The following is a 19,492-nucleotide window of genomic DNA, read 5'->3' as shown; positions in this document are numbered from 1 at the left end:
ATATTCCACCTTCCACTCAACCTACACAATCATCATCCTCAAGTATACCTTATCCTTTGACATATTATGTTAGTTGTGATCGTTTTTCTGCTGTGCATAGAAAATATCTTGCAGCTCTAACGGCTGGAAATGATCCCAAAAGCTTCAAAGAATCTATGAAGCATCCATGATGGCAAAAATCTGTGGAATAAGAAATAAAAGCTCTAGAGGAACAAGGAAGATGGGAATTGGAGGAATTACCACCTGGTAAGAAGACATTAGGAAGCAAATGGATTTATACAGAGAAGCGTGATGAAAATGGGAATTTAATACGTCTAAAGGCAAGATTGGTGATATTTGGGAATCATCAACTCGAAGGATTGGATTATAATGAAACATTTGCACCAGTGGAAAAGATGACAATAGTTCGTACTTTTCTAGCCGTTGCAGCAGTTAAGAATTGGGAAGTGCATCAAATGGATGTCCATAATGCATTTCTGCATGGAGATTTGGAGGAAGAAGTGTATATGAAGATAGCTCCAGGATTTTCCAAAGGAAATTCCAATTTGGTATGTCGAATGAAAAAATCGTTATATGGTCTTAAACAGGCGCCTAGGTGTTGGTTTGCAAAGTTATCAACAAACTTGAAGAAGAATGGTTTTAAATAATCATATTCAAATTACTATATTTTAATTTACTATGACAAAGGGAAAGATGCAGCTTAATGTCTTAGTATATGTTGATGATCTGATTGTGGCAGGCAATAATCTTGTTGAACTTCACAATTTTAAAACGTACTTGGGACAATGTTTCAAGATGAAGGATTTAGGAAAGTTGAAATATTTCTTAGGATTGGAGGTGGCTCGTAGTAAACAAGGTTTTTATATATTCCAGAGAAAATATGCATTGGACATTATAATCGAGACAGGATTATTGGGTGCAAAACCTGCAGAGTTTCCTATGGAGACGAATCACCAACTGGCATTGGCAAAAGGGAATGTATTTGATGATGTGGAAAAATATAGAAGATTAGTTGGCCATTTGATTTATCTGTCAGTTACAAGACCAGATTTGTCTTACTCATTGCACATTTTATCACAATTTATGCAACAACCTAGAATGGAGCATTGGGAAGCAGCACTTCGTGTAGTTAGATACTTGAAGAAGAGTCCAGGACAAGGAATTTTGTCGTGCTCTGATAGTGGTCTTAATTTAAAAGGATGGTTTGATTCAGATTGGGTAAGTTGTCCATTGACTAGACGTTCATTAACAAGATGGTTTGTTCTTCTTGGTTTTTCTCCTATTTCTTGGAAGACTAAGAAGCAACATACAATTTCTCATTCCTCAGCAGAAGCAGAATATAGATCAATGGCAGCAGTGACGTGTGAATTGAAGTGGTTGAAACAGTTGCTTGGTGATTTAGGAGTTCATCATACTCATGGGATGAATCTCTTTTGTGATAGTCAATCAGCACTATGTATTGCTCAGAATCCAGTATTCCATGAACGAACAGAACATATAGAAGTGGATTGTCATCTTGTTAGAGGTGCCATCATAAGGAAGATTATATCACCCTCCTGCATGCCTACAACGGTGCAATTGGCTGATATCTTTACAAAAGCCTTAGGAAAAGCTCAGTTTAAGTTTCTTTTGTCCAAGATGGGCATCTATGATCTGCATGCTCCATCTTGAGGGAGGGTATTAGGAAATAGTCTATATTTGAGTCATGTATTTTAGGAAAAGCTAAGTACGTGCAGTTCACGTATTGTGTCTAGATGACCAATACATATGAGTGTATAAATATCTAAATAATGAATGAGAAAACTAAGACTTGTCGAGAACTTGACATACCATCCTCCCTTAAGCTCAAACATAACAACCCAACTTACCTTGTCATTCTAAGTTTCTGAATTCTAGTCAACTTAATCAAACTGTACCAGTCCTTTTTTACTGAAATACCTTTGATCCGCCATCAAACTGTACCAATCCTTCTTGACTGCAATATAAGACATTATAATGGAGACATGATTATTGGGTGCAAAACCTGCAGAGTTTCCTATGGAGACGAATCACCAACTGGCATTGGCAAAAGGGAATATACTTGATGATGTGGAAAAATATAGAAGATTAATTGGCCGTTTGATTTATCTGTCAGTTACAAGACCAGATCTGGCTTACTCATGGCACATTTTATCAATATTTATGCAACAACCTAGAATGGAGCATTGGGAAGCAGCACTTTGTGTGGTCTAGTTATTTTAGGAATTAATATCTTTCCTTATTTGTTATTAGCTTAAGACTCAAGTTATGTTCACTGTATATTCATAGTTTGTTCTAGGGTTTAATATATCAAAATCAATATAATTAATAAGCTTTGCTTAAAATGGTGGCTGATCTCCAATCAATGGATCAATTTATCCCTTTTTAATATCGGTATCCTAACATCTGATATCAGAGCATTCGATCAGAGACCACTCTTCCACCCAATTCTTTTTTTCTCTATTCAATCTTCCGCCACTCTGTTATCAATTCATCGTATCCAAAAAAAAAAAAAAAAAAATTACTCTAGTATCAAGGTGAATCAACTACTAAGGCTTGTCTGGTGGATTTGTTCTCCTCGGGTACAGCAAAACAAGGGCTCCATCTTCTTGGTCGTTGAAGTTTAGATTTTCAAATTTATCTGTTGGATTTGTTTATATATCCTCTTGGATATTGACGATGACATCGACACAAAATTCGATATGGTGTTAGCACAGATGTGTGCGGATCACATAGATTTTAGTGCACAGTTCGAGTCCATACTCAGAGAGCAACATATGAGGTTCCCTATTTTTGACGAAGATGATGCCGAAGGCTGGCTTTTCAAGGTGGAAACATACTTCAATTTTTATTGAATAACTGATGCCGAAAAAGTATCCTTGGCGTCTCTCCATCTCACTGGCGATGCAACTCGTTGGTATCGAAGTATGATACACCAGCTAGGATTTCTAACATGGCCACAATTTTGTAGGACACTGCGTTCTCGATTCGGATCTCGCAAGCATATTAGTCCATGCAACACTCTTTCCAATTTCGCTCAAACAGAAAGAAATGTGGCATAGAAGTTGGAATCAACTAGAAACTATTTCGACATGCAACAGAGTACCTGCAGATTACTAAGAAGGCAGACTGTGGAGAAAGTTACCAAGCTGATTGATGAGAAGGCAGGAATTATTACGTCAACAACTCTGCATCCCATCAATATAAACCAGCCATGTGAGGATGCAACTGTTACACCTAAGTCGCGCTTAGATGCTGCATTAGAAAATTGTCTACGTTCAGTTAGAGCAATCCAAGCTACGTTGCTGAGTTACAAGCTCCACTAGAAGAACTATTAGCTAAGGAGGAATAAATTGAGAAAGCAAAAAATGTCAGTAGTAATGAATATGGTCCTTCCCATGTATATGAAAATAAAGATGCAATTGCGGAAAATGTTAGTGTCATTTGCAGTAATACCACAACCCATATTAACAAGGAGATACATCCAGACTCTAACGAAGAGGGCACTATATAGAGTGAGGGAACCCCAAGTGATGTTACTTCTTGTTCAGTAAATTGTGAGAGTACAATCAACAGTGCATTAGAGAGACTTAAAAACTTAATTTCGGTTCTTGTGGCCGGAAAAGATGAGGATATGGATGAAGAAACTGATGTTTCACCTGTTGGTGTGTGTTATCAAGCTAAAGTAATTAACAGGACGACAATAGAAGTCTCCAGCAAACTATGTGAAATCAAAATTGTTGAGATGGGTTATAAGCAAAGTGCAAATTCCAAGGTACTACTCAACACCAAACTAAGTGGTAATGATTGTTTTTGTCTTCCTTATGATTATTTTCGAATACTGTTCGATCGTGGCAGTGTGCTGCTTTTTCATCGAATTATCGTGGAGAAAACACAACTGGTAAGTGGGTGCATGTTGATGATGACAGTGCTATTAATGTTGGGTCCTGTTAACTTGTATACCCGTATACATGTTAAGGTTCATTAAAATAAAAAAAAATTGTATTGGAAACAAGATTTGTTTGTTTTATTGCAATGAAAACAACATTTCTTTGCATTGGGAACGGGGTTTGTTGTTTTTAGTGCAAAAATAACCAATTTCTAGTAGAATAAGACAAAAAAACACAATTTCCAATATCCTAAAATAATTCTTTATTAAACCTTAACATGTATACGGGTATACAAGTTAACAAAAGCCTTAATGTTGATAGTAAGCATCTTGTCAGTGCTAGTAAGGATTATTATTACCCTTGTCTCGAATACACTCGCAAGATATTTGATCAGGGTGGAAAAGGACTCAAATCTTACAGTGAAGATAATGCTCACAAGATTACAAAGAAAATTCTCCATTCCGAGTTTGGCTTATGGACTATTTGAATAAATGATTAAATCAGCATTTAATCATCCTTTCACCAACTGGTCTTCAAGAGACTTTGGTATTTTGCTCACTTGAGCATCTGGGAACTACATGGTCGATTCATCATCCCATGTAGCCGGTCCCTCCTTCATTTCATAAATGATTTTCCATAAATCATTAATTTATTATCAATTCAGCAGTTGATCAAAATTAGGGTTTCGAATCCAAGGTTCATAATTCCATATTCAAACGCTAATAATTTTATGTTGATCCCATGATCAACACCCTAACTAATTATACTCGGTTCAGCTGCCAGTATTTTAAATTTATCTTGGTCCTGTTACCAATGATTCCTCAAACGAGCAACATTTGTTCAAATGAGCAACATCTGCTCGCATCAAAGAATATTGGTTCAACTATTGATATTCAACAATTCATCAAATGAGCAACATATGCTCAGATAAGCAATATTTTCTCATATCAAGGGATATTGGTTCAACTATCAATATTCAACGACTCAGAACAGTTTTTGTTCATTTTAGCTATCAACATTTATTCGACAATGTAATTTTGTCTCAGCAGACATGCTCAATTCATGAGTCTCGGAACATTTGCAAATCAGGTTCGACTCAGCAATACAAGGATTCATCGTCCCATAAAGTCAGCAAATGACTCCACATCACGAGATGTCAATCACGTCACATGGGGGGATATTAACTAGGGTTTTGGTTTGGCGGTCTACGACACGTGTGTTCATACACACGATGAGAATGTGAGCAAGTCGTGCAATCAGTTGAAGGAGTTAGAAAAGTAGTGGATGGAAAATCAACCAAGTCTTCGCACGATGACTTCAGGGATCCATGTGACGATTCGTGTTTTACGAAGTATGATGCATATGTCACTCGAAAGGCCTCTCCGGAGCGTTCGACACCGGGCATTTCATCATAGCCTCTATGTAGAATACCGTAATTGGGCGGTTATCCATAATATTGAGAGCTTAACGCCTTCAGGATGCCGGTGACACTCACTGTTCCCTGACTACATAGAGGAATTCGCCTCTACATAGAAGAACAATTGGGAGGTTCTCCGTAAGATTGAGAGCAATAACGTCTTCAGGACGGTGATACTCACTTTTCCTGACTATGTAGAGATACCTGTGTATAGACTCAGGCGTTCCTCCATACATGAAATGTTGAGAAGGCAAAACATCTTCGGAACATTAGCAACACTCGCTGATTTACTGACTATATGCAAGAGATTAAATTCTAGGTCATATTCACCACTGAATTCCTAGAAGATAATCTATCTTATCTCATTACTCCTATTTCATGATCGAAATGGTAATAGATTAATTTATTACTCCGATTTCATGATCGAATCCACGCCTGATCTCATGAAATGGTAATAGATGTTACTCCGATTTCATGGTCGAATCCACGGCTGATCTCATGAAATGGTAATATCACCACTTATTTTATTACTCCAATTTCATGATCGAATCCACGGCTGATCTCATGAAATGGTAATAGATATTACTCCGATTTCATGGTCGAATCACCACGGTCCCATGAAATGGTAATATCACCGCTCATTTCATTACTCCGATTTTATGGTCAAATCTGCGATTCCATGAGATGGTGATGAAATTATCATTTTATATTCTGAATCCGTAGTCCAATCCGCTGCTGATTTTATGGATTGATAATAAATAACTACTCATCTTATTACTCAGTTTCATGAATTATTCTCCACTGAATTTTATAAATCAGTAATTAATACCCAACAACCGGGCATCTGGACCATCACTGAGTAAGCCCCACAAAAATGGTGCGAGTGTACTCGACAATGATGCACGACTGAGCACCCGGATGCATGAACGAGTGTCCAAAAAATATGAAATAATGAGGAATCCTTCGCAAAACAAGAAAAAACAATGAATATTAATAAAATAATAAGAGGCGCCGAAGGCCGGGCCCACCAGCCGGCCGGCTGGCCGTGCCCTAGCCATGGTCGGCCCGTGCCTCTCCCATTATTTTCCTTATTTTTTGTTATTTTGTGAACTCACGAAAACTCCTTGGTTTTAACAACTTTCCTTAATTTTGAAAAACTCGTGAATTCTCCATAACTTGGTGGATTCAAGAAATAATATTATTATAAAATAAGGAAAGGTGTGCGGGACCGGGCAACCTAGCAGGTCGGCCATGCCTAAGCCGTGGCCGGTCCCACACCTCACAATCCTTAGCCTTTTATAATTATTATTCCCTAATCTCACGAAACTCCTCCGTTTCAACAAAAACTCGTGGATTCTCCATAACTTCAAGGATTCTCCATAACTTCAAGGATTCATGAAAAATAATAAAATAGGGAAAGGTGTGCGGGACCGGGCAACCTAGCCGGCCGGCCATGCCCTATCCATGGCCGGACCCACACCTTGCAGTCCCTAATCTTGCATAATTATTATTTTCCTCAGTCATGAAACTCTTGGGTTTGAGCAAAATTCATGATTTCTCCATATTTTCTCAAATATTGCTAAAATCACGAAAAACCAAAAGCCAACATAGTCGCACGACTGGATAGCCTCTCACGGAAATTTTAAATATTAAAACACTTTTATTTTAATATTTTCAAAATATTGATGAATTGAGCAAACATGCTCATTCCAACAAAAATCGAGAATTCTCAGTCAAGATGAAACTCTTCTGAAAATTCACTATGTTGCTCGAACGCGCATCAGAAAATACTGAAACTCTCAGTATGGAAACACGGACACCACGACAACACGTGCATGCCTCCATGACCGACCAGAGTCATTCCTAGGGCTTGTACATAGCCGGTCCCACATGTTTTCATAATTCTGACCTAATTTGTTCAATTGCTCATACTGGGACCGAACTATCCAACCAACTGGAGAACCCTTCAAATGACCAACAACTGGTCTCGTGACCACCAAGAGCCGGTCCCATGCTCTCTTGGTCGGTCCTCATCTCTCATACCTAGGTTTGTCACCTAACGATGAATCCAGCAATATTTCAATAAATGATGAAACCTGCATTTAATCATCGTTCTTTCACCAACTCTCAAACTAAGAACCCTAGTGCGTGCTCACTCGATCACTGAGCATCACATGGATGCTCATCATCCCATGTGGTCGGTCCCTCTTCACTCATGACCAATTTTCAGAAATTCACCAATTGTTGAAGGATTGATCAAAAAATTAGGGTTTCGAACAAACGCTCCATGAATCACCATTCTGAGCAAATTCAAACACAAAATTATGTTGATTCAGAAATCAACATCCAAATTAATAATATTCGGTAATTCACCAATATTTTTGGTTAATATTTTTTTGGGTCACGACACCAGTAAATAATTATTAAAATTGAGCAATACTTGCTCAATTGCTCGAATATTGATTCAACCATCAATATTCGGTAATTCATCAGTAGTTTGTCGAATTGAGCAACACTTGCTCAATTGCACGTCAAATTACCAATATTCAGTATTTTGTTGAATTGAGCAACACTTGCTCAGTTGCACACAAAAATTATCGAATTCGTCGAATTTAGCAATACTTTCTCAGTTGCTCGACAAACTCTCGATATTCGGAAATTCGTCGAATTGAGAAATACTTGCTCAGTTGCTCGACAAACTCTCAATATTCGGCAATTCGTCGAGTTGAGCAATACTTGCTCAGTCGCTCTATTCAGTAATTCATTGACATCTCAGAAAACTACATGTTCAATTCATGAATCTCTGAGCATTCACCACTTATGCTCGATTCAACAAAACTAGACTCACAGTCTAAATCAGTAAACAACTGACCAACTAATACACGTCTGCCTTGCAGACTCCACAATTCGTGAAATATCAATCACGTCAAAAATGGGGGATATCACTTAGGGTTTTGGTTTGGCGGTCTACGGCACGTGGATTCATCCACAATTAGAAATGTGTGTAAGTCGTGTAAACGGTTGAAGGATTTAGAAAAGTAGTGGGTGCACGATCAGTCAAGTCTCCACACGACGTGGAAGTGACTTTACCACGATCTCCCACTTTCCCACTCTTTCATTAAAGAAACCGTCATACTTACAGGGATCAGTTGTGCATCATTCTTGCAATATAAATAAGTATAAATCGAGGACAACATAAGGAGGGAATATCATCAATTATCGATTATCATCATTATCCTTCAACAACTCGATATAAACTTATTCACAGAACTCAACTTCAGCAGTTCAACAATATTGCAGAAACCTTCAACACACCCACAATCCTTGATCATCACTGATCCCACACAACTCTCAGCTTCCCTCCTACAGATCAACCCATCTCCCTCTTTGCGACCGAATTGACTCTGGAACGACCATTGTCTTGGTTTAGGCCGGAGTCATACAAATTGATTTCCCGAATATAAGCACTCCCTTTGCAACGGTGCATCTGTGTGAGGATTAATATTTTGCCCGGATGAGGAGTCTCGACATCACGCTCGACTCTTCACTTTCCTAGAAAACTAGCAAACCATTTTTACCCATCTACAGATTGGCGACCACAGTGGGAGATTAATCTCTCGGTTGCAATCTCACATTTTCGCAAAATGGTTTATCTTAGGTCAGGTTCAGTTACAAATCCTAACGCGAACATCGCTAGCACAAGCAACAATGGTGGTATTCCAGAAACCGTTCCTGCTTACAACAATAGTGGTGATAATCCTCCTCCCCACACCAACAACGAAAATCAACCTCTCTTCGGCCGACGTCCTAAGGAAGTCAGGGAGAATCCACCTACCGTAGCTGATCTCATGAAGGTGCAAGGTACTCTCTCCAAAAATCATATTGACATGACCACCACTCAGAAAGAGCTGTGCAATTATCTCAAAACTCTCATTGACAAGATGTCAGGGAAAGCTCAGGAGAAAGGAAAATCCAAAGAAACATCTCCGACCGCTGGTCTTGAAGTCATTCTGATCCATGTAGTAGATGATGATGAAGTCCACAAGGCTGCAGATAACCCGCCAACAAAGAAACCTGCAGGCTTCATCACTAGTGAGGACATGAAACGCTTCATGGAGGATCAAGGAAAAGACAAGACACCATCTGTCCACCGTCATCAACCTCCATATCCTGCTGCCACTCAAATAATTCCTCTCCCAAAGAGCTACGCTTCCCCAACGTCCACACTATACAACCGAACAGGGAACGCTCGAGAACACGTGATTCATGGAGGTACCATGAGAGCATGAACACATTGGAATGATCCCAATATACAGAGCCTTGCTGGAGAATCTGCGATTCCATACTTTCTCAGAACTCCATGGAGCAGCCAAGCGATCAGCAATGCTTTACTAGAAAAAACAAAGTCTGCAAGGTCGAGGAATCTCGAAGCATGCGACGCCTAGTAAACAATCAGTACAATCTCCAACCTTCCATGAATGTTGTTGCAGAAAGGAGCAAACAGAAAGTCGAATCACAGTGCAAGCACGCTTCTCTATCTTCTCCTAAATCACCAAAAAAGGGGTAGTCAAATCCGGGATGCACAAGCTCCAACTCAAAATACAGATCCAGCAGAACCTGATTTCCCTTTCTCCATCGAAGAGGTGATCGAACTACTGGATGTCTGGATCCATGATGGTGCAATCAAGCTGCCATATGTCAGAAAATAACCAACTGAAGAAGAAATGGAGAACCCTCGCTACTGCCGTTTTCATAGGTTTGTCAATCATCCCACCAGCGACTGCATGATCTTGAAGTGCATATTCAAGGAAAAAGTCGGATCTGTGGAACTTAACTTGGGACTGAAAGAGTACACAGAGACCCTCTTCCAATCAGAACTTTCACAATCTCCGAAAAACCAGTCAAAGAAGCATTTCAGTCAGGCATGTATGCGAATCGCTTTATTTGTCAAAGGCTCAAAAGGGAGACATGTTCACGGCTTTGAACCATAATCTAGAAGTGCCTCCAGAACCTCCCGCCACAGAAAAGGAGATGCATGACTGGGGACTTCTTACCACATTCCATCTTAGAGGAAATGAATTCAGAAGAATGTTGATCGATGCTGACACCGCCATCAACATCATTTCATTGAAATCCCTCAGAGTCACAAGTATCAGTGGACAAGAAGCTACTCATGCACCCATCTCAATCAGAGACCATGAAGGAACGCTCAGAGATGCTTATGTCTACATCACTCTTAAGGTGAAAATACGTTCAACCTGAACATATAACAAGTTTCACATAATCAGGAAAATCCAAGATATGACGCGATAGCATGGACCCATGCTGAAAACATGACTACGAGCAAAGCGTCTTTTGTTGCACATCTCTCCAAGAAAGAAAGTTCTGATCCAGAAGATTTGGCGGACGTTCCATCATCAGAGCACTTGAAGGAAATTCGAACTCTGACGAGGTTGAGACAATAACCTGCAAAAGATACATAGAAATTCATTAAGAGGTTTCGCATTCAAAAAAGTATCATTCCTTCCATGTTTATGTCTTTCATTCCCTCACATGTTATTCTAGCATGGAGACTCAATTCAGATAGCATCTCTGCTATTACAAGACGCTATGAGTGGGTAATATCACTCCAGCAATATTTTACCAAGTGGTTTAACCTGACACCATTTCGAATCGAGCATCTCACCGTGACATTCACCACTGAGATGACGGAAGCATGATAAATAATACTTTGGGAATTTCTCCATAGACTTGCAGGAATGTCCACGAGTGCCACAAAATCAGAAATCTCTGATGTCTGCAAAAGTGTTGAATCCCTCGCAGCAGAATGTTGAATCGACAAAAGATACACGGAGCCGAGACGATCAAGCATAAGACATTCGACGCTTCGGTGCTCAAGCACATAAGAAGCCTTAGAATTGTACTCCCAATCAAAGAGTACACCTTCAATAATAACGCCTCTAGGTTCAGCACAATATCTCGACGTGACACACCGGTTCAACACATCAAAGTATAGCTGAATTACAATCGACAAGCCTTCACTATCCCATGATAAGACTTCTGAATTAGATGTAACATCGTTCATCAATGGATGCTACAAACTCCTTCAACTCTGCTAAGTGAATGAGGGATGCACTGGGGACTTGATTTTATTGGAAATATCAATTCAATATATTTCAAAAAATGTTATCCACATAACAAGTCATTGCAACCTAATGTGATTCCATGAAACGTCGTCAAATGGAACCTCTCTACATCAAAAGCCCCTGCACGACCGGGGAACTTCCTCTCTTCACCAATCATATCCAGAATGAAGACTGCTGTTGTTATATACCGCGCAACAACATCGATTCCATGACGAAGCCACTTCACAGTATAGTCATAACATGAGGATTTGGGTTGAAATCCTAATACACCTTTATCTTAGGAATGCTCAACTCACCAATTAGTTCGTGCATGCTCACTGGACGGAAGAGCAAAGACTATTATCTTCGGTCTCTATATCAACTCCAATCATAGTATCGACATCAGTATGTGGAGGAACTCTATTCATGGTCTCAGCATCAACAATAATTTATGGAGAACTTCCAGTTGTAATCTCAACATCACTCTCGAACGCAACATCCGACTTCATCAACTATCCATTCTCTATGGATCATACTTCTTCAAGCCCTAATGATTCATATCAAGATGTGTAAACATGAAAACATGCTAACATGAACTTCTTCCCAAATCTTGCCCGGCAGACGGGCACAAAACCAAAATCTTCTACAAGATGTTCTCATCGCCTCTACAAGTGAGATACGACATGCTCCAGGCCATGGGTTTACAAAAAAGTACCAATGGGTGAGTAACGGGACAATACTTCCTCAACGAAAGATATTTTTCAATGTTTCTTCTACAACATACCTAAAGGGCGCATCAATCGGGCATAAGAGCTGAAAGATATGGCCTTTACCGTCAGGTCTACGACATCTGAAAAATTTGTATAGGATTACAAATGTGCACGCTTAGTTGGATGAGCTATGCAACTCCAAATTGAGTGATGCTTTTCTCATGTGATAACTCATTCTCTTAGATTCAAAAGTTGGGGTCAAGCATCGAATTCCGACGTCGTATGAGGTTCCTACAACTTCCAGAGCATACAACATGCAAGCAGCAATTCTTAGAAGGGATTCATAACCTCCACAGTCGATCGATGTCCACCAGGTCTTTCCGCTAAGTCCTTCATCAAGGTACCTCCAACTTCGACCACCTAGGTCTTTAAATTATTTTTTCTACCTGAGTCCTCTATCTAGGTCTCGCTAGAAGAAGGGAAAACGAAAAGGAGAGATTTGACACAATACTAGGGATTGACGGTTCACTGATCATGCCGATTAGTTTCACAATCCAAAACCCGTGGCAGCAGACTCTCATGTGCTGATCGTTCATCATAAAAGTAATTCTACCACCGGTACATGCAACCATGGTCATTACATCACCCTCTCTTGGGAGCAACCTCAGTTATGGTCCCGTGACCAGGGTTTCAGAAGCGATGTTTCTACGACTGACAGAAAAAAGATGGCACTGCAAGCACCATGTATCAATCAAGGTTTCCTGATCTCAAATGAACCAATGACATTATAATTTTTCACCAACCGTTCAAGACACAAGCGAATGGTCTAAAGACACAATATGAGTGTTTTGCGACAAATCCGTCTGAAGTAATTTTACACTTCCCTGTACAAAGCGACGATCTGGGAGCAATTGGTAAATAATCTAGGGATGGGTCATATAACGTTCTCTTCTTAGGGATGTCCTTACAACATATCCAAAATTCACAGCAATTGGATAAATGAGCAAAGAGATGTGGTCAAAACATTGGACTACATGTCAGCTGAAAATTTTCTGGAAGTCTCCTGGAAGTTTACTGTTTCTCATTTTCATGCCCTAAACATGCTCAAATCTCAAAAAGCTTCATTTAAAAAGCTTGGAAATTTTTTGGGCTTGAAGATACATATGCAGATCGTGAAAATCCGACATCGAACGAAGATTCTACGGTGCTTTGGTTAAAAGGCTAAAGTCTGAAATTTTCTGGTGACGTATTTCAGCAAAATTACTCGTATGCTCACATGGATTCTCATTCATTCATTCAAAAATCAGCAATTTCATACTTCTATGAAGAGATTACAGGAGATATGCTTACTATGGGAGTCTCTAAATCATTTGAAGGCTTGGCAATGCCGAAATCTCCATTGGCAACGCCGCTATCTCCATTCTGTTCGGGATTTCGGGAATTCTCCATATTCCCATATCCCAAAGAAGAGCACGCTTCATCAACGTGCTTCTTATCTACAATTATTTCTTCCTGGATTCATAAACAACAATAATTATTATTTCATTCAAGGAGATGCGCACAAAAAAGATACTTACATCGACTTCTTCATCAGTGTTGGATTCCTGAATTTTTCCCGGGAACAAGTTGAAGACCATCAATCGATGGAGCAAAAGTCTGAAAAGAGATACCAAACCTTTTTCTCGTGATCCTAATTGCACGGTCAAATTCATGACACAAGGAGCGCTAACAACTCACCAAAGAAACAGCTGGGGACTGCAAGTCATTTGCTAACCTCTTGTAGTCCTTACTTCTGGGTTCTCCGCTTCCGTAGAATTTCTTCCATTTCCGTGGAGTCTATATTGATCCGGGATTTCACTATACGATCATCCTGCGGTAAAGCTAATAAAATAACCAAAACAACTCGGTATGAAGGATCTCTCACCATCACTCAGAGGTCCCAGGAGTATCATTTCTTAAAGTTTCATCCGTAGAGATGTCATCCCTGGAAACGTCGTCTTTGAAAGTGTCATCATGGGAGTCAGTCATTCTTGCAAAGTGGCTGTGAAAGATGCATAACATTCAGCGCATCAGCGTCTGCAAAAATGGTAATCCCCAACTCTTACCTATTTTACGATTTTACTAGACTTTAGTGATGACACGAAACTTCGAAAACTTGATCACTCCTTCAAACCTGCGAAGACGAGCAAAACTTATCATTCTAGAGTCAACACTGACTTTTCACAAAACTATGAATAGTTCATATAACCTTTCATGTGAACATTCGCCGATTTTTTACATGTGTGCATACACTATAAAATCACCAAACACATACATATATTATTTCATCACATATACAATTGTTTGCTTTCAGCAATTGCTCAAAAATCATAAATTTATTTTCATAAAACCGTGAACCCCCGTAAATTTTTACTGAGTGAACATCCACTGGTTTTCCGAAAACTGGACAGACGTCCATTCTATAATTGCGAAAACTCACATACAGATATTGTTTCACCGTGAATAATTGTCTACTTTCAATAGTTGTTCAAAATCAAAAAATTGATTTTACAAAAATATATAACGTGAAACCCATGTAACTTTGAAAATATGTATTTTCTTAGTCCCTCTCGTGAGCATCCATCTTTGAAACGAGAGTATATTTTCAAAATTAAAAATTTTCATGAAAGATCATAGACAAAATTTTATTACTAACAGATGCACGTCTATTCAAAAAAAAAAAAAAAAAAACTTCTCTCGTACGAGCATCCACCTTTGAAATGAGGGTTTATACACTTTATGAAATCTAACATATTTAAAAAATAAAATTTTGGTTTTCATGAAAGCTCATAGACAAATTTTTATGTCATTAGACTCGGGTCTATTTTGTTTGTTTCTTAAACTAACGAACGAACGCCTATTCCTAAAACAAGGATGTCCTTTTTTGGGACGAGCCCGTAAACGCTGAACTGACCAAAACTGGACTTTCAACCGACCAAATCAGCAGTGACTCATCTCTCCACGCTTACGAGATGACACTCTAACTTACTATCAGGGTTCTCATCTGTGCATTTGCTCGTACATGACATCATTGGGGTAAATCGAGGATTCTGAAACTACCTTTGTAGACTGAGTTCAACCACTGATCTCGTCGACTGAAAAGGTCAAAACCGTAAAATCATGATACTGCATGTTTCTGACACGGTTTCAGGTATCCATGTGACGATTCGTGTTTTACGAAGTATGATGCATATGTCGCTCGAAAGGCTTCTCCGGAGCGTTCGACATCGGGCATCTCATCATAGCATCTATGTAGAATAACGTAATTGGGCGGTTCTCCGTCAGATTGAGAGCTTAACGCCTTATGGATGCCAGTAACACTCACTGTTCCCTGATTACATAGAGGAATTCTCCTCTACATAGAAGAAAAATTGGGCTGTTCTCCGTAAGATTGAGAGAAATAACGTCTTCAGGACGGTGATACTCATTGTTCCTGACTATGTAGAGAGACCCGTGTATAGACTCAGGCTGTCCTCCATACATGAAATGTTGAGAGGGCAAAACGTCTTCGGGACATTAGCAACACTCGCTGATTTACTGACTATACGCAAGAGATTAAATCTAGGTCATATTCACCACTGAATTCCTAGAAGATAATCTATCTTATCTCATTACTCCTATTTCATGATCGAAATGGTAATAGATAAATGTATTACTCCGATTTCATGATCGAATCCACGGCTGATCTCATGAAATGGTAATAGATATTACTCCGATTTCATGGTCGAATCACCATGGTCCCATGAAATGGTAATATCACCGCTCATTTCATTACTCCGATTTTATGGTCAAATCTGCGATTCCATGAGATGGTGATGAAATTATCATTTTATTATTCTGAATCCATAGTCCAATCCGCTGCTGATTTTATGGATTGATAATAAATAACTACTCATCTTATTACTCAGTTTCATGAATTATTCTCCACTGAATTTCATAAATCAGTAATAAATACTCAACAACCGGGCATCTGGACCATCACTAAGTAAGTCCCACAAAAATGGTGGGAATGTACTCGACAATGATACACGACTGAGCACCCGGATGCACGAACAAGTGTCCAAAAAATATGAAATAATGAGGAATCCTTCGCAAAACAAGAGAAAACAATGAATACCAATAAAATAATAAGAGGCTCCCAAGGCCGGGCCCACCAGCCGGCCGGCCGTTCCCTAGCCTTGGTCGGCCCGTGCCACTCCCATTATTTTCCTTATTTTTTGTTATTTCGTGAACTCACGAAAACTCCTTGGTTTTATCAACTTTCCTTGTTTTTGCAAAACTCATGAATTCTCCATAACTTGGTGGATTCACGAAATAATATTATTATAAAATAAGGAGAGGTGTGCGGGACCGAGCAACCTAACCGTCCGGCCATGCGTAAGCCGTGGCCGGTCCCACACCTCACAATCCTTAGCCTTTTATAATTATTATTACCTAATCTCACGAAACTCCTCTGTTTCAACAAAAACTCGTGGATTCTTCATAACTTCAAGGATTCTTCATAACTTCAAGGATTCATGAAAAATAATAAAATAGGGAAAGGTGTGCGGGACCGGGCAACCTAACCGGCCGGCCATGCCCTATCCATGGTCGGTCCCACACCTTGCAATCCCTAATCTTGCATAATTATTATTTTCCTCAATTCATGAAACTCCTGGGTTTGAGCAAAATTCATGATTTCTCCATATTTTCTCAAATATTGCTCAAATTACGAAAAACCAAAAGCCAACATAGTCGCACGACTGGATAGCCTCTCATGGCAATTTTAAATATTAAAACACTTTTATTTTAATATTTTCAAAATATTGATGAATTGAGCAAACATGCTCATTCCAACAAAAATCGAGAATTCTCAGTCAAGATGAAACTCTTCTGAAAATTCACTATGTTGCTCGAACGCGCATCAGAAAATACTGAAACTCTCAATATGGAAACAGGGACACCATGGAAACACATGCATGCCTGCATGACCGACCAGAGTCATTCCTAGGGCTTGCACAAAGCCGGTCCCATATGTTTTCATAATTCTGACCTAATTTGTTCAATTGCTCATACTGGGACCGAACTCTCTCCAACCAACTGGAGAACCCTTCAAATGACCAACAACTAGTACCGTGACCACCAAGAGCCGGTCCCATGCTCTCTTGGTCGGTCCTCATCTCTCATACCTAGGTTTTTCACCTAACGCTGAATCCAGCAATATTTCAATAAATGATGAAACCTGCATTTAATCATCGTTCTTTCACCAACTCTCAAACTTAGAACCCTAGTGCATGCTCACTCGAGCACTGAGCATCACATGGATGCTCATCATCCCATGTGGTCGGTCCTTCTTCACTCATGACCAATTTTCAGCAATTCACCAATTATTGAAGGATTGATCAAAAAATTAGGGTTTCGAACAAACGCTCCACGAATCTCCATTCTGAGCAAATTCAAACACAAAATTATGTTCATTCAGCAATCAACATCCAAATTAATAATATTCGGTAATTTACCAATATTTTTGATTAATATTTTATTGGGTCACGGCACCAGTAAATAATTCTTTGAATTGAGCAATACTTGCTCAGTTGCTCGAATATTGATCCAACCATCAATATTCGGTAATTCATCAGTAGTTTGTCGAATTGAGCAACACTTTCTCAATTGCACGTCAAATTACCAATATTCAGTATTTTGTTGAATTGAGCAACACTTGCTCAGTTGCATAACAAAATTATCGAATTCGTCGAATTGAGCAATACTTGCTCAGTTGCTCGACAAACTCTCGATATTCGGCAATTCGTCGAATTGAGCAATACTTGCTCAGTTGCTCGACAAACTCTCAATATTCGGCAATTCGTCGAGTTGAGCAGTACTTACTCAGCCGCTCTAGTCAGTAATTCATTGACATCTCAGAAAACTACATGTTCAATCCATGAATCGTTGAGTATTCACCACTTATGCTCGATTCAACAAAACTAGACTCACAGTCTAAATCAGTCAACAACTGACCAACTAATACACGTCTGCCTTGCAGACTCCACAATTCGTGAAATATCAATCACGTCAAAAATGGGGGATATCACTTAGGGTGTTGGTATGGCGCTCTACGGCACGTGGATTCATCCACAATGAGAAATGCGCGTAAGTCGTGTAAACGGTTGAAGGAGTTAGCAAAGTAGTGGGTGCACGATCATTCAAGTCTCCACACGACGTGGAACTGACGTTACCACGATTTCTCACTTTCCCACTCTTTCACTCAAGAAACCATTACACTTACAGGGATCAGTGGTGCATCATTATTGCAATATAAATAAGTCTAAATTGAGGAAAACATAAGGAGGGAATATCATCAATCGTCGATTATCATCATTATCCGTCAACAACTCGATATAAACTAATTCACATAACTCAACTTCAGCAGTTCAGCAATATTGCAGAAACCTTCAACACACCCACAATCCTTGATCATCACTGATCCCACACAACTCTCAGCTTCCCTCTTATAGATCAACCCATCTCCCTCTTTGCGACCGAATTGACTCTGGAATGGCCATTGTCTTGGTTTAGGCCAGAGTCATACAGATTGATTTTATGAATCTAAGCACCCCCTTTGCAGCAGTGCATCTGTGTGAGGATTAACATTTTGCCCGGCTGAGGAGTCTCGACATCACGCTCGACTCTTCACTTTCCTAGAAAACCAACAATTCGTTTTTCCCCATATGCAATGAGCAACTGGTTTTGACACGATTTCCCACTTCACCACTCTTTGACTTCAACAACTGTCACACTTCATGGGATCAAGGTGTTTACAATTCCAGCAATATAAATAAGTCTTTGAATCCTGATTGAAATAGACAAGAATTTCTCGACAAGTTCACACAGACAATCTTTCGCCTACACGAACTCATCGTCTGAGCAATCACTCTCAACTGAGTAAAATTCAATCATTCAGAACTTTCTTATGCAGAATATACAACACACCTACAATATCGATCACCATTGATCTCACACATTTCTCAGCTTCCTTCCTACAGATCAACCCATCCTCTCTTGTGACCGAATTGACTCTGGAACGGCCATTTTCTTGGTTTAGGCCGGAGTCCTACAGATTGATCTCTCAAACTTAAATCACTCCCTTCTTGCAGTGCATCTGTGTGAGGTTGAGCATTTTTTCGGTTCAAGGAGTCTCCTCCGCACGGTCATATCCTTAATTCTGTAAAAATCAGCAAATCGTTTTTCCCCATCTACATCCTCGCACTCCTTCAAGCTAGACTTCTCTTGCACCAACAATTCAGCAGAATATGA

The 19,492-nt window shown here is 39.5% G+C and overlaps 1 protein-coding gene across 1 annotated transcript; it reads left to right on the top strand.

The window, feature by feature from the left end:
* Positions 1-678: 678 nt before the first annotated feature.
* Positions 679-1,671, top strand: LOC113350882 (uncharacterized mitochondrial protein AtMg00810-like). The gene has a single exon (XM_026594985.1). It carries the CDS (start codon positions 679-681, stop codon positions 1,669-1,671), a length of 993 nt encoding a protein of 330 aa, XP_026450770.1.
* The last annotated feature ends 17,821 nt before the right edge of the window (positions 1,672-19,492 follow it).

The sequence above is a fragment of the Papaver somniferum genome, chromosome 2 (genome assembly GCF_003573695.1).
Source record: "Papaver somniferum cultivar HN1 chromosome 2, ASM357369v1, whole genome shotgun sequence".
Taxonomy (NCBI): domain Eukaryota; kingdom Viridiplantae; phylum Streptophyta; class Magnoliopsida; order Ranunculales; family Papaveraceae; genus Papaver; species Papaver somniferum.
The sequence above is the reverse complement of the archived record's forward strand: the minus strand, read 5'-3'. Positions and strand labels throughout refer to the sequence as shown.